General features: G+C 43.0%; 1 protein-coding gene across 1 annotated transcript in view; it reads left to right on the top strand.

Moving 5' to 3' along the window:
• Positions 1–15465: 15465 nt before the first annotated feature.
• The window catches only part of ASAP2 (ArfGAP with SH3 domain, ankyrin repeat and PH domain 2), a 90643-nt gene continuing 89039 nt past the window's right edge, over positions 15466–17069 (top strand). Inside the window, exon 1 of the mRNA XM_067294270.1 lies at positions 15466–15591. Coding sequence (XP_067150371.1) covers positions 15466–15591 — 126 coding nt within the window. The remainder of the gene's footprint in view (positions 15592–17069) is intronic.

Genomic DNA, 17069 nt, shown 5'->3' on the forward strand with positions numbered 1-17069 from the left:
AATTTAACTCTCAGAAATTAGGAAAATGAAAGCAAACGCAGCTACAGTTCAGCTATGTAGTAGGCACAATCTTGAATAAAATTAAAGAATTTATTATTTATATTATTTATATTGCATACAGAATCAGAATATCCTTAATGTTATAGCATTGTTGATAAGCAGATAACAGGAGACAACAGAAGCGTATTTTCCATTGATATTGAGTTAGTAGGTCTGATTCAGCTCAAGAGGCCGATTTCCAGTTTGCAGACTTCAAGAGGACCTCCAGGCCCAGAGGAAGCAGCATTACCTGCATGCTTTTCAGGCGGGATACTCCTCAGAAAAAACAGACAAGATCTCTGGATTTTAGAGATCTTCAAAAAACTAGTATGTGCTGCCTGACCTGAAGACAGAGTATTTGTATGTATTCATTGGGTAGAATTGTTCTTCTGCCAGATTGAAAATAAAAGCGTATTGAGAGATTTTACACTATGGTGCCTGTGGCATGCAATGTCTGGGCTAGCAGGCGGCAAGAGCAGCTCAGAAGATGAGCTGCCAGCCAGAAGTTCACAGTCTTGCTATAGTCAGTCCTTAATATGCTACTCATAGAGGAATCAATCCATCAATACACTGCCTCGCCACATTCATACCAGCAGGTACTTTGAAACAGCATACTTTGCTGTATGTACACTTCTCATCTGAAAAACTTTCAACCATTCTAGGACATCCTTCACAAGACAGACCCCAACACATAATCTTGCTTTATTCCTTCCTGGCAAATTCCTTATGAGACATACAGTAACTGAGATTCCCTGAGATTAAAAAGCAGGGCATCCCCCTATACCTTGCCACCAAATCATTGCATACCTCCTGTTCCTGTGGTGCAGATGCCTGTGCTGTGTTTTGCCACTCTAGCTATTTTCCTTTTGTAGAGTAAGTCCAAAGCATCACCAAATCAAAGCTTGCTCTGATAGTAAGTTTTATAACTACTTGGCATAAATTTAAGTGTTCTAATAAAATGACGGCATTAAAGGACTGTTTTATGAAGTCATTAAAGGGCTCATAGAGCTTGTTACATAATCTCAACTAGTAGAAATGAGCCACCAGTGTCAATCCATGACAATGACAACGGTAATGATAACGATGCTTAGTTTTCTCGCAATTGTTTGGAATTTTACTCAAAAATAGCATGTTCCATACAAAAAAAAAGTCAGAATCTTGCTAATACTAATTTAGAAAAATGACTTACTGTTTTCAGACAAGCCAACATTATATTAAAGCACAAAGTCTAAATACTCTTTTGGAATAGATAAATATACCCACTGTACTTCTGGAAAAGCAGAGGTTTACAGAGAAGAACTGGACTAGCCAAGACACATGGTCAAATAGCAGCAGAACCGAGAGCTCAGTGCTTGTTGGCACATTTTATTATTGCTGTAAAATAATGGTAATTCACAGTACATGAGACAGAACCTTTCTTCTTATGACCTCTATGACATTACTTTGATTGCTCATTCTCAGAGTTTTCCAGACAGGGGTTGTAGTCTACAGCAGTGCTGAGCTGGCATCACACAGCACAAGGAAAAAACAGAGGATTATAAAAAATAATTCACGTAGATTGTCACAGGGAACTTGAATGAGGATAGAGAAAGGTTAAGCACCAGCAAGAGGTCATTTTATGTAAATACAAGTGGACAGCACTGAATTTAGTCAGCTGATTATTAATCTCATATTAAATTTTGCTTGAACATTTGGCTGTGGGATAAAAAAATGCTAATGTGACTCTGTGGATATTCTTGAAAGCATAATAAATTTGAACAGTAGATAGATAATCTCATAGAAATAAATACTTTGGACCATGCTAAAATGGCACTCACGACACTACCACTTAGAGATATTACAATAATTGGTTTCATGTAAAACAGATAGCTAAAGACATTGTATTAGTTCCCAGGAGTGTGCTAGAATACATCACTGGAGATGAGTCCTTTAATTGAATGCATATAAGAATAGGTATAAGAGCTTGAGCCATACTCAGTATGTCACAAACCTTAACAATTATGGCTACATTTCATTTTGCATGCCGTCCCATCCCCATAAAAATGCTTGTTTCAAACTTAAAGGTACAGAATCCAATCTATTTGTTTAAGCGGCATTTTATATGCTTTGAGGAAGGAAACAACATCCTGCTTTTTACTGAAAAGAATCTAGTGCAGTACTGGAGCGATATATATAATAAATATCTATCTTTTGCATTTATAAAGAATCCATTGGTATGGTGCATATTTAACATACATGCACTTTAAATTTCATTATACTTGTATGTGAACATTAACTCCACTTTCTGGGTTTCCACAAGCTGTTGTACACAACTGGTTTAATAAAATGGGGTAAGTATTTTTTTCTTCATTTCCTTTTTTTTGGAGGATATTTATAGAAGCTGAAAAATAGTTTGCAGCTATGTTTGTCCTTTTACACTTGGGGAAAGTGGTATTTACCCATTTTTTTTAAAAGGAGCTGACACTATCTAGCCTGTTTTTTTGATTAACTATAGGAGCGTCAGGAAATGAAGGATTTTGATTTGGTAAAGTGCATCTACCTTGTTCTCATTTTGCAGTTGAAGATGTGGAAAAGCAAATACAAAGAAGGACCACTGTGATTAAATAATCTAACATCCTGCATAAAAGAATTTCCTCCAATTTTCTTTCCAAAAAGATTTGTATCATAAAGTGAACCATGTCTATCTTTGGCCAAAAAATAATTGTCCCCTGTAATATCTCTCTTATGAGAGTTATCATAGAGGGTAGCTTTGTAAATAAAGTGCCTTATTCTCTGCTAGTGTAAAGATAACAAAAATATGTGAATAGAAATCATGTGAAATCCCATTTCCTTGGGATGTTATATTAAATCTCTTGATTGACTCTCATAAATTACTTCTGAATTACTGCACTGAATCTTTTTCTTTGATTAAATATGAAACAATGCAGTATTTACTCAACTTGTTTCCCAACACTTAAAACACTTATAAATGCTTTATAAGTCTGAACTGTTTCCAAAATGGCATAAGTTGTTTGAAGCACATATTGGAATTCATTATAAGTTTTCTTCAGTATCTATTATTCTCTTACTGGAGAAAATTACATTGTAAAGCCATAAATGTCAAATTACCTTGCCTGCAGTTTATACCTATGTGGCCTCACTTCAGAGGTGTTCAGAATCGACATACCCCATTTACAACTCTGGAAACTGTGGTAACTCTGTTCTTCTGAAATTCAGACTGTGTTACATTATTTATAGATATTGTTAACCTAAGCTGTAATGGATCACACAGAAATAATGATCAAATCTTGCTTTTCTTGTTCATGCAGATAATCTAAATCAGGTGAGTGAGACTGGTCATGTGGATGACAAAGTGAGAAGGATTTGGACTTGGATCTATAAGTTTAATAAGAACACTGTTCAGGTATTTTTAAATTTAAGATAGGGAAAGCTAACAGTCAGTTAATAAGCTGAGCTCAGATAGCCTGAATCTCCTGGTCGGCCTTCCTGTTGGCCCCAGGTGGGAGCGCATTGCACCAGCTTTCAATCCATGACACATCATTTGCGTATGTAGCAAGTATGGGGCAAATTCTCATGCACAGCTTACTCTGATCCATACGGACAGACTGGTTCTGTGGAGCAAGACTGTCTTCACGTACACTTGCGATGCTAATGCAGAGGAGTTAAGGGGCTGCCTTAGGCTCCTTATCTGCATCACAGTAAGCAACTGCACTGCATGCAAGCACTACCACATTCATATTCTTAATGGTAATTCAATTGTTAATGTTTATTTTTTATTTCCTCCACACAATACAGTAAATGTTAACATTAAAACTAACTAACTAAAGTGTTTTGGTTTTTTTTTTAATTGGATAAACTTACTAGCTACTACTCATCAAGCAAGCCATTGGCATGCATTTTCTTTCTCTTCATTGGTAATGTACTCGTATTTTTCTGTGCCAAGGCACAAAATACCCATTACTTAAAGGACAGGGTATTGCATTTCTTTGGATTCTAAAAGTTGGTATTTTCTTGCTTGACTTTTTAAAACAATTTTTGATGTAGCATCTCTCTTTTTGTCACTTTAAAGCATATGATTTTGTCCCTTTTTCCTCCTATCTAGACTGTAACAATGGATTGTTTCTCTTTTCCTCTTTTTCCTATGGGTGCTGACAATACATTTTTTAGCCACTGAGAGCTGGGTACTGATTAGTTTACTGCCTTTCACTACCTTCTAGTCATTAGATGGTGACCCCAGAAGAAAGACTGGCAGATCCCTCAGGAGAGTTAGTGCAGCTCTGCTCAAACACAAATGCAGCTGATGTAAAAGGACCAAACTCTGCGGCATCCGTAACACTATACATTTCTACCAGTGTCTGTAACTGTCTGTCCACTAATCTTACAAAGCTTGGTAGGGATCAGCTGCTGATAACATCAGTGAAAGAGGGTCTTTGTTATAACACTCTTGCCTTTTTTTACATATTGAAGACCTTGTAGGCCTTATTCAGACTGTCTGTTACTGACCAAACATTAATAGTGTCTATAATTTAGTGCTTCAGACAAATCTGTATTCTTCTCTTTGCTTCTTCCTATTATATCCATTCATCAAAAATGTTTTTATTCATGATTCATGCTTATGATATAATTCTCTATCATCAGTAAATATCAAATAAATAAACAATTGAATGTTTTTGTCTTCCCTTTAGTGGTAAAATAATGATTGAATTGATGATAAGTTCAAAGCTAGAACATTTTGCCTGTAGTGGATTTTTTATTATCATTTTAAGTGTTATCTTGAAAGAGTTGCAGTTAGTTAGTTATCCCAACCCTCCCCATTTAATCAAATTATTTTGTTTCCTTAAATTGTGTTTAATAAGTAGTAAGGGAGACTGGAAAATTAATAAGCATCTTGCTATATTGATTTAGTTTTAGTTCATTCTGTTTTCTCTCTGAAGTCTATAAGCCTTCAGGTCCTATCTAATCTATTCATTTCTGACGTGCATATCTCTCTAGGGCCTAAGCGCCTCTGATATTCTTGAAACAGCCTCAGAGATGATTTCGTGATTTAAATCCTTTTGCTTTGCTTTTTCAGCTGTTTACCATTTCCCACATAATTTTACATAATTTATACTTCAAATAATTATAACTGTACTCTGTCTAGGAAACAGCATTATCATATCAAATCTGACTTAACATTGAACAGCATTATCCAAGTATAGTCCCTGCATCTGTTGTCCTGTGACTGCCGGAAGACCACCAGACCCTTCCATGAATTCTGAAAGTGCGTGGCAGCAATTCCATACTTAGGGCTGGATTTTAAAACAAAGAGCTACTAGCATGGGGAGTACTGACTTGGTAATAGGTTGTGTATGAACAGATAAGATGCAAGCAAAGTCACAACTGCAGAGCTAAGATAAGTGCAATGAGAGTCGACTGCAGAATTATTTAGATGACAAGATAGGAAATACAGTGGTGTACTTAAAACCCACAACCTACAGAGTGCAAGGCCACTGTGAGTGAAGCATGTAGGTTTAGCAAAATGAGGCACCTCCCTTAGCATTGATTAACATATTTAGGAGGAGCCTGTCAGTTCATGAAAGATCCACATTCAAAAACAGGCTCTTAAACACAATAGCAAGAGAAGAAGGATGAAGAACTAACCTCTGTAAATCAGCCTCTCCCTTTGCTGAGTACTCGACATGAGATCAGTAAGCATGTCAATAGGTAAACTGAACTATACTAGAGCAGGGACTGTATCGACCAATTTTTATTTCATTTTTCTCCCAGGAAATTAAAAAAATATTTCTAGATAAATTAGCATCTAGATTAAATTAGCATCAGAATGTTTCATTGTCAGGAGCTTTTACTAAAATCCAAGAAAGGAAGAGGGTAGATTCATAGAGCTTGCGCAGAAGACACTGCTGTCTTTAAAGTCCAGTGACTGGAATATTCTCATTGTCAGGTTCAAACTTCCCATCTGTTTTAGGGGATTTTAAAACACAGGCTGCATCTATATTAGTATACTGTACATCACCAGGGCCCATTCTCTGACCCTGAAGCCAACTGACAAATTAAGACATATCCAATCTACTAAAGTCTCTTTCTCTCCTATAAAGGGTGGCCACATCCAGACTGTCTAATGGATATGGTTCCTGGCCTGTGCTATCTCCTAAAGCATGCCCACACATTTTTTGAAAGCTTGAAGTTGGTCTCAGTGCAAAAACTATGCCAGGGACTGTTCTAACAACTAAGCAGTACGGCTGGTTGCACTCCAGGGCCCATGCTGTGCTTTTGCACCATTTAGGTTACACTAGAGATGTGGCATGCTGTCCCTCTCAAAGGAGGTGCACTGTGCTTTTTTTGAGTGGTGATGTTCTCAGTCTTACCGTTCAGCTGCATCAATCACTTAAACATTCCCTGAAAAAGTGGGGGACAATGTCTCAAGACTGGAGGGCAGATAACTCGCATAAGGAATAGACTTGAATTATTGACTTCTGTGTCTCAAGACAAATTTCCTGAGGTACAGAAAAACCTTCCAACTCTCTAGATGTTGACTAGCTATTAATGGAAAATGAAGACACAGGTATCCACATTTGTAAATCCACTGCCTATCAGAATGGAAGAGCTTCCTATCTGCTAACTTCACAAAATCAAATCCACAACTGAATTAAAGTTCTGTAAATAAAATCCAGATATACAAAGCGCTCTATTCTTCCACAGTCTGAAATGGAAAATAGAATGGCTGCACCAATACTACCCTGTAAAATCACCTCAATGACAGCATCGAGGTCATATCAACCAACACTCACTAATCCAATGAGAAAATACCCTTCCACCACGTCATACTTCTCTTGCATACTGCAAGAGAAATGCACTGCACTGGCCTAGATCTACCTTCTGAATCTTCTCCAGTCTGCTGCGCTCCAGCACAGAGGTGGACTGGCAATATGCTGTAAAGATGGCATGAAGTTTTCCTTTGTCCCTCCAAGAGCTGCCAAAACTCTAAGGATAGCTCAGCTCCAAGTTTTAAGCAGATGTTGGAAATGCAGTTCATAGCATCAGGTAGTCCTGCATTGGCATGGTTGGTCATGTAGGATGGACAAGATACCTTCATCTTCATCCTCTTTCTACCTTTCTCATCACTTCTTTTTCTTTTTTTACTTTCTGACCTTTCTGAAAGACCACTTCCCTGCCATCACACCTTTCAATGCCATTGTCCTATTACCCCTCAAACTCTGGTACACATCAGCCCACATCCTGTCCAAGTTCTGCCAGGTGTCTCAGATCACACAGGTCCATATCCAAGGAGGAGCTGGACAGCCAAGCTGCAAATCTCTATGGGAGCCTGGGGCTTGGGCTGCCAGGTAGCCCTTGGGAAATTGGCTGAAGCGGCAGAGGCAAGCTTGGTATTTGCCTCAGGCTAATGTTTCACACTCCACAAATTCATGGTATAATAAACCAGATGTCATCTCCCTTCTGACACGGTAATGATCAGGCTGTCTGGTAAAGCATTTCCTTGCTAGGATACCTTAGCAGCACAGACAGTAGGCTATGAGCAGACAGCATTAATCCATAAGGACAGTCTAATCCTAACCTTTGTCCACTCCCAGCTTTCACTCTCAGTTCCCTTTTCTCCAGCAGTATTCTTGGGCTGAAGTTTGTAGGCCACTAAGATACCTGACACTATCTTATTCAGCAATTCAGTATGTCAAGCAGTAGAAGATAACATTAGTAAAAAACAAATACGGATGGAAATATATTAAAAGTTTGAATAACCTTAAGAGATAGTCAGAACATGTTTGTGGTGAGAAGACGACGACTCAGAGTGAGAAAGGATTTGGGGCTTTCCATTGACAGAGGTCAGCAAGCCAGTCTGGCTATGCATAACCAACAGATGCTTCTGTTATGTTGCTTGCCTAAGATAACTTACAGAGATAAGAATTTTTTTCTCACTCACTATAAAAAGAAGAGCTCTGCTCTGAGACAGTACTCCTCTTGCACTGGACTCATACCCTGCAGAAGTTCTCAGCTGCAGCTGTCTTAGTACTTTCTTTCAAATTTGTAAAAATTATGAAAGATTTCTTCCCCAATAGCCTGGCCTCATCTTAGTGATTTCCATGGAAAATTTTAGTTTTTGACTATAAACTCATTTTATCTCTCACTATTCATATAGTCATAGATTTCATGTTTCTGTCCTACATGAATTGTCTTATCTATATAACTTGAGGGAATGACCTTCTCCACAGAATCCTTTGACTGAGAGCCTCCCAAAGTACGAGTTGGCCCAAGTTGCACAGCTTCTGTAGGCTCTGTCCACTACTACTCAGAGCTGCTATAAGCACTTCCCCTAGGAGGATGTAGACCCTTTCTAGGTCTGAACTGCCAAACTAGCCCAGTACAAGTGTCAGGAGCCCCTGCAGGGCAGGACCTTGCTCTGGCAGAATTCAAGAGCTGGACCACAACCTCTGAAAGGAGTTCTTTTCCGTGATGCCTAGTGCCTGCCATGCTTCCCACCATCAAGCAGTTGCCCTGCATAGTAAATCAATGCTTCCCATCACTTTCTGTGGTTTGAGATTATCAACTTAGCCAAGCAACCAAAGCAGCAAAGGATGACCCTAGAAAGGTATCCAAGACAGCTGGTTCATCATTGCTAGTTCATTCCTGTCCAAGGCAGGCAACCTGACAGAAGTTAGAATAGGTGAGGCTGGGACCCTTGTACACCCTACAAGACTATAAGACTTTAGGCTATAGACTTACAGTTTTGTTTATTAATGTATTCTCCACTTTAAAGGTCACCGTATTTTATTTAACAGACATTCACAAAGCACACGGGCACATATGCTTCACTCTTGATTGGAAGCCTGACTCCAGGGGACCAGGTGGAGTTATGTTCTTACGTTTTGTTTTTTTATTTTGAGCCAAGCTGTGCTGCAATGGAGAAACTTTGAATTCGCATGCTTATTTTAGAAGTTAAGACCAGGTAAACTTCAGTTTTAGTTCCCTGTCTTTTTTGACAGTCCTTCTTTCTCTGTCCTGCTCAGGCCCTAGCCAGCTGAAACTGCATTTAATTTCTTAGGGCTTGATAGTATTCTAAGTTGTCTCTTTGAAGAGAGACCACCTTCAAAGTTTATCTAGTTTTCACATTCCACTGGGGCAACAGGGCACTGTTGTTTCCTGAACTACCTTTCAGAAGTCTCCCCTTGACAACAACTCTGTGAGAGAACTAAAGGTGCTTGATAATTTACAACAACACAGGTTTTCTACACTTGATAAGAATAAAATTTCTTGAATCTGAGAACATGCCTCTTGTCTCTTCACTTTGAGCCCATTGGAACTAACGGCTCTTTATTCCCTAAAGATGATTCAGTTGTCCTGCATGTAAGTCCTGCCATCTGAATGCAGTGAACTTTGCTGATCCTGGGACTGAATGGTAGTCTCCCTCAGAAAAGAAATCCCATTATCCCAAGTTACATATGAAGGAGCTCATACAACTGATCACATTCCCCACCACAGGCCCTCACGTTATTGATCTCAACCCAAGGATGGCCTATTACTGTGCCTGCAATTGAGAAAGCATGCTGGGGAAGGCATCTGAGAGCACTGAATTTGGAGGAACTGCTCTCCTTACTAGAGTTTACCAGAAAAAGAGGCCAAGATACAGCAATCATATTTAATAGATGGAACTAGTAGACAAGAGCATTTAGGGCACTTCAGGATAAGCTAGCCGGCCAAAGCAGGCTGTCAAGTATTGGTGCAGTTAAGTCCTGAGTTTGTGGCCTGCACAACAAGCACAAGAAAGATGATTTTGAAGAAGACAAAAAGAAACCCAGACAGGTAGGGCTGAGCAGACACAGAGGAGAAGACAGTTGCCTTCATAATGATCATAGTCACAGAGATCTAGTGCGTATCTAACGTGTGTGTGTGCTAGGGTTCTGCATCATTGTGTGAGTCAGGAAGGAAATGGCATTCTACAGGCGGGATCTGCTTGTGCACAATGTACTGAATATGGTCTAATAAGTGCAAAAGTGGCCCACAGATGGCTGATCTTGCCTGGTCTCATTGGTGATCTGGAGCTGCAGGATCAGCATAAGATCAAAAGGCATGTCTACGGAAAGGCAGTCTACATCCATTAAGTTATCTTCTCAGGGCACCACTGGCTGCCAACAGGAAGGATGTGGCACTGGTGGTAAGGGTGACATGAGGCTTGAGAGGTGACGTGCCATGACCTGCTTGTTCTTGTTGCAATTGCAGTGGCTTCTGAGGTTGCCTAGGTATCAGAAAGATTGAGTTTCCATCTCCTGCTACTGCTGTCCTCCCCTTGTGTTCAGACTTGTTCGTGAGACCAGTGCAGAGACTGAGAGGCCACAGTGGTTATGGATAATGACAAAGGGTGAAGCGGCATGTCAGGGAGAGGAAACACAACCTGCGCTGCATGAATATTAGAACAGCCTTTCTGGGACTGTAGCAAGATAACTCTTCAGCAGTTGATATCCCTGAGGACTTCCCCTCAGATGCATATTCTAGTGATGGCCCGGGGGCCTGCAGTTGAAGCACAAAACACAATCCAGCCTGAGGCACCTTGAGAAGGGCAGCTCTTGGAGGCATCCTGAAAGAGCAGTGTAGACATATGCAGTCTGACCCACTAAAATGTTCCAAAGACACAGCAGAAGTGAACACTGGAGTCAAACAACCTGAAACATTCTTTCATAATACACTGGAATGTACACATTCTTCCAGTGGATACACTATAAATATTGTGACAATAAGACATTACCAGAATTAAACAAAACTATGGTGCAGTTCTGCCACACCTCAGGAAGGAAAATTCCCATTAAACTGAAAGGCCTTCAAAATCATTCCCGTTCAGTTTCACCCTTTAAGTAGCATACTCCCCTGCTATCAGTTAAAAGCTTATCTTTGCGAGTTGTGAGAGCAGCAATACAAAACACCAAAACACTTCTCCATGTTTTCTTCCTTGTCTATGTTTATTTGCTACCACTTCAGTTGCAGATGTTGTTGTTACTATTAATACTTGGGAAAAAAAGTTCTATGTAAGTTTTCCACTAAAGTCTGTGAGAGCAAAGTATGTGAAATGAAAGTTTAAAGATAATCAATGAGGCTAATGAGATTTTCTATGAACCATTTACTTGTTGCATTCCTTTAGATCACACCTTTAATAGAATTACTAAATACACATCAGAATCCCTATAAATACTGAATACACACAGAGAAAGCCAGAAAAAAAAGTATTTCCTCAAACTATCCAAAATTATCAAAGAAAGAAATCCTGTGCAAAACTTTGATATCAAAGAAAGACGCAACAGAGAGAACAAATACCATGAAACAATCTGTTATTGAGCCAGTCAGTACCGGACAATAATGAGAAATCACTAGTGTGGAAAAAAAAATTCTCTTACACATTTTGAGTGCCATTCCAGGCAGCTGCTTGAGGGATCATGGAACAGGCTAACCAGCTCATCATGTTCTCTCACAGCTATTCTTACAAATCCTTCAGCATGTCCTTTCATTCAACAGAAATTAACTTCTGCCTATTTGATCCATGATGTTAACCTCCAACTCTAAACTGTTAAATTTCAAGTACACAAGGCCCTGTGTGTTTTCTCTCACACCTACCTGAGTTCTTGTAACGATACCCCTTAAACATCCTAGTTCTATCTGAAAATCCTTCTTGAAAAATCTTAAAAAAGAACCTGTCTTAAGAAAGGTTCAGGCAATACTGTGCCCAGACCACAGACTGTTGTACTGACCAACACTGGTCCAATATTTCCTTATATTCACTGGACTGTCTTTTCATTAGCTAATTTTAGATCATCAGATCTCCAAACAGAGCCTGCTTTACTGGTCTGTGTTTGTATAGCACCTGGTCCATGATTTGGGTTCTTACATACTGGCAGTGATACAAATAAATATTCTGGCATACAGATATGATTTCTAAAGGTTCAAGCAAATTTCTGGGTTTTTTTGTTTTTTATTTTAAAATCTATCTTATGATTGTGAAGGTCTCACTCATGTTTCTAACAATACTGATTAATGAAGTCATTAATACTAGTTTAACATCAATGCAGGAAGAAATGTTTGTACAAACTGAGTTTTCTCATTTTTGTATCCTCTGCAGGCTACAGGTTGTAGGGAAAGAGACCTAAACCCTGATACTCTACACTGCTCTGTAGAAATATATTCTATACATACCCACAAGATTAGGGGCTTTTCAGCAGAGCAATTTGCAGAGTTTGGATCTTTGAAAAATGTTTTATTTATTTCTCTTTAGTAGATCTCTAACTCTGTGACTAGGTCAAAGATAGTGGTGTTTTATCTTATACTAACACAGATTAAAAAAGAAAGAAAGGAATGTTCAAAACTAGAGGAGAAGGAACAAGGGTAAGCAAGGAAGCAGGAAGAACCTGGAGATAAAATAATAGGACCAGATCCAGCAAAAGCAAGCCTTCTTCACAGCTCTCTGATTATTGAGACATTCCACTGTACTGCTTACTCACAGATTCAAAGAATGGGGCTGGATGCTGAAAATAGTGTCTCTCATAAATACCTAGAGATCACAGTGGACAAGTATCTGAATGTGAACTTCCAGCATGACACTGAGACCAAAAAGTCTAATGAAATTCTTGAACATACCAGTAAGGGAGCAGTAAACTGGAATAATAACTTACTGAGGTGTTAGGACTATAAAAAGGATTGAAGGGTTGGAAAAAAAAAGTCTTTCAGAGAGATGCAGGACTTGCACGCTAATAAAAGTGTTACTGCAGACAATTCACTGCACGACAGCTGACCCACAGTCACCATGTGCGTACACAATCTTAGTTTGTGGCAAATGCAAAGCAATTCAGATTAGCTTTGTCCTCTTTTAAAAAGAGGACTCAATCAGCTTGGCTTATCAAGAAACAGAATTAAGAAGAGATTTCATTACAGTGTATAAGAATGCTTATAGAGAGAAAATACTGAGTAATAAATAGCTCCTTAACCTACTGAAAAAAAGTCATAATAACAAGCAATAGCGGGAACGCACAGTGTGATTAACCATTGCAACAAAATACTATAAGAAGTAGTAGATTCTCCAGACTGTTGAGTCTTGATGCCAAAACTAGATGTCTTCTGGGAGGTTCAACCGACACAGATCATTAGCCTCAGAAGAAAAGGAGAGCTGTATGAAATGTAGTCTGTCATGCAAAAAACAAGACCAAAGTACATAGCAGTTTCATTGGGATTGCAAATTTATGACTCTATTAATTTTAATATCAGAAGATACCACCGCAGTCATCTAACCTAATCTGCTGGGTAGTATAGTCTATAGAATTTAAGGACGCCTTGCATGATGATTACTGTCTTGGTTGCATATACCCCAGTATAAGACAGAAGATGTAGCTGCTAGACATTTCATTGACAGCTTACAGATTCAGACTATGTCTGATAGAAGAGCGGTCGCAAAAAGTTAAAACCTAGTACTACTTGCCTCTCAAAGCCCAAGTTTTTCCATCCCCTCATATTTTCTAAATAAATATGCCACATTGGACGATATGATATGGTAGATTAAGAATGCTAGTGTTTACTCAGTTTTGGTAATGGCATGATTCTAAATATTGCTCCAACTGCATCACCATCAGCTGATACAAAAATGAAGATGTAACAACATACATATTTTTAGCAAGAGTGAACACTTATACTAAACCACAGCACCAATATACTCACTTACCGAGTGACATACAAATACAGGTAAGGAGTTTAATGCATAAACACTGAAACATATTATACATGTACATGCACCATTAATTGAAACATGCACATAAAGCTAAGCGTGTATGAAAGTCTTAGCAAGGAGGTGGGGGTTATAATACAAAATTATATGGAGATAGTTAAAAGCAAAATAATGGTGATTTTTTTGAGAGCAAATAAATAATGTTTAGAATTAGGAAATTTAGGAAAAACTAGTAAAAGTTAAAAAAAAAGGAACTTGCAGACAGTCATTGTTCATTATCTGCTTTGCTACAATCACTAAAAGAAATACGGTTGACGAGCTTCATCATTTATATTAAAGGAGAACTTAGTATAACTAACACTAGCAAGGATTGCAAGGGGTAGTAACATTTGGTTAGGCCTGTAATTATTTAGTCGGACATTTTACAAACTGCAGCAAAAGAGTACCTGCTTACTCATCTGAATTCCCTGCAGAGTTTTAAATCACATTAATAAAGAATCACTTATAGGAAGCTAACAAATAACTGCATCACCAGAGGAGAGTGAGAAGCCACTGGAGAGTTTCTGGGCCAAAACACAGACTTGTGACGCCTTCTGCAGGAACGGCCCGGGAGCCCGGGCTTTGCGGCCAAGAGAAAGCCCGGCCGCCGTCACATCCCCGCGTCTCCCAAGCGAGCGGCGGCGCGGCGCGGCCCCGCACCCCCGGCCCCGCCGCGGCCTCAGTGGCGGGCGCGGGCCACCGCTGGGGCTGCTGCGCACCTCCGGCCTCGGTTCACCCTTGCGGCTTTCTGCAGAGAACAAAGCGTCTCCTCCGCGGGTAACGCCACCTCCTCCTCGAGCACGGAAGCCGCTTTCTAAGAACTCGGATAGAAACCTCGCTTGGCCGCGAAGTATTTTTGCGTGGACCTCTGAGGAACTGCAGCATTTCTTAAACTTTCCTTCGGCTCCCTTGAAACCGTGCAACAAGCTGGTGAAAACGTTGACTTTTAACTGTCAGAATAGGTTAAGAACTGCGAATGAACAGCAGATCCCCGTAACCTCCTGCGGACACCTGCGGCGCGCCCTTTCCTACCCCCCCCCCCCCCCCCGCCTCAGGTGGGGATCGCCCCTCGCCTTCCCCTGCCCCGCCCTGGGAGTTTTTAGTATGTTTTTTTTTGTTGTTTTTGAACTTAATCCCAGTCGGCCTGTCCCTGGGATTGCCCGGCCGGTGCCTGGCGCCGCGGCCGCGCCGCTCTTCCACGGGAGCAGCGCGACCTGCCGGGGCGGGGGCCGCCATCTTCTCGGGGCGGGCGCCGGGGGCGGCGCGTGGCGGCGGCAGGTCGCCCCGGCCGCCGTCCCCGCGGAGGTGGCGGAGGGGTCGCGCTGCCGCGCCTGGGCCCGCCCCCGCGTCTCTGTGCGTGTGTGGGGGCGAGGGCGGGGTGCGGAGGCAGCTCCCCGCCGCCGCCTCCCCCCGCTCGCCGCTGGGCGTGTGCCCGGCCCCGGTGCTGCGTGAGCGCGGGGAGGAGGAGTGTGGGTGCGGGGAGTTTCCTTGTGCGGCGGCGGAGGCGCAGCGCCGCTCCAGACGGCGGGGCTGCCAAGAGGGGGCTGCCGCCGCCGCCGCCGGTTGCCGAGCGATGTGAGGGGGGAGCCCCCCTGGGCCCTCCCCTCCCCCCGGAGCCGCCCGCTCTCCCCCCCCCCTCCCCTCTCCCCTCCCCTCGCCCCACACATCCCCGCCCCGCCATGCCGGACCAGATCTCCGTGTCGGAATTCGTGTCCGAGACCAATGAGGATTACAAGTCACCCACCGCCTCCAACTTCACCACCCGGATGGCCCAGTGCAGGAACACGGTGGCGGCCATCGAGGAGGTGAGCCCGGGAGGGGAGGCGCGGCAGGGCGGGGAGCGGGTTGCGCAGCCCCCTCCGGCCTGGCCGCCCGTGCTGCCCGCCCGCCGCCGCCGCAGAGAACAAGGCGCTACCGTCGCTGGCTCCCGCCGCTGCCTCTCCCCGCCCGGCCCCGAGCAGCGCCCTCGGCTGCCGCCGAGAGGAAGTGGGGCTCGCCCGGCTGGAGAAGGGAAAGAAAGGGAGGGGGGAAGGGCTACAGCGCGGCGGCCCCCAGCCCGCGGCGCTCGGGCTCGCCGCTTGCCCGCCCGCCTCCCCGCTCCGCCCCAGCGCCCCCCGCAGCCCCCTCTTCTCTCGGGGCCGGGGGAGCCTGCGCCCCCCGTTTTCCCTCCCGTTGGCCCCCGAGGAGCTCGGAGGGGGTCGGTTCCGCCCGTCCTCCTGCCTGTTGGGGGGGGGTTGAGCTCTGCCACCTCCCCCCTCCGCGCCGCCCTGCACGGCGACACCTGAGGCGCCTCGAGCCCGCGCCGCGCCGCGCCCGGCCGCCCCGCGGGCGGGGGCGCTGGCCTCCCGCCGGGGGCTTCCGTGTCCTTTTCTCCTCGTCCCCCATGCGTGTGTGTTTGCGTATGTGTCTGCCTCCCCCCGGCACAAGGGGATTTAATCTCCCTTCTCCTCCCCGCACATTGAAATTTAAACACCCTCCTCCTCCTCCCCCCTCCCCCCCCCGTGTGTTTTAAGGTAATCTTCTCTCCGGAGCCCCTTTTTGTGGGTAATAAGGCTCTGCCCGCCCTTCCCAGGTGGGCGGGAACATGCGACCCCTGGAGCAGGGTGGCTGCATCCTCCGCTCGGCTCGCTGGAGTTTGAGCCCCCTCATTTTTGCCTCCTCTCAGGCAACCTGCAACTACTTTGTGTGAGCTGCTTTTGTCTCAGGAAGAGAGCTGTTTATTTTTCTTTCTTTTCTTTAAAGCTGTTTGCAATGTGCCGTTGAAACTGAGCTAGCAATAGCCGTGCCCGCCGAGGAGGGTGCCTGCCGGCGCTGGGGAGAGGAGGGAGAGTCTTTTCCCTCCTGTTTCAGATCAGACGGAAATGTGGGACAGGTCTGAACACAGTTAGAGCACATTCCGCATCCCAGGCATATACGCACGGTAAAATGAAAAGCGTCTGTGTATCCTGATTCCTTTGGCAGCTTCTCTGAAGTAACTTGTGGGAGGGGGGGGATCTTATTCGTGATGGAGAGCAATTTGCTCCATCTACCTGTTACATCAGTTCTTTCAGTGTGCCTTTAGCTGATTCGTTTTGCAGTGAGTATATATTTTAGAGCCTCTTCAGCAAAAAGAATCTTGCCAGTAGTTAGTGTCCCTTCTTACAAAAGAAATGCCACTAGCAATGGATTATTAATGATTCTTAAGTGAACAAAACCAAAGTTAGGTGTTTAAACACCCTTTTCAAGATTTTCCTGTTTTGCTGGTTCACCAAACCACTGAAGCAAGGGGTTGGATTCAAAATAA

Source organism: Apteryx mantelli, chromosome 3 (assembly GCF_036417845.1).
Source record: "Apteryx mantelli isolate bAptMan1 chromosome 3, bAptMan1.hap1, whole genome shotgun sequence".
Taxonomy (NCBI): domain Eukaryota; kingdom Metazoa; phylum Chordata; class Aves; order Apterygiformes; family Apterygidae; genus Apteryx; species Apteryx mantelli.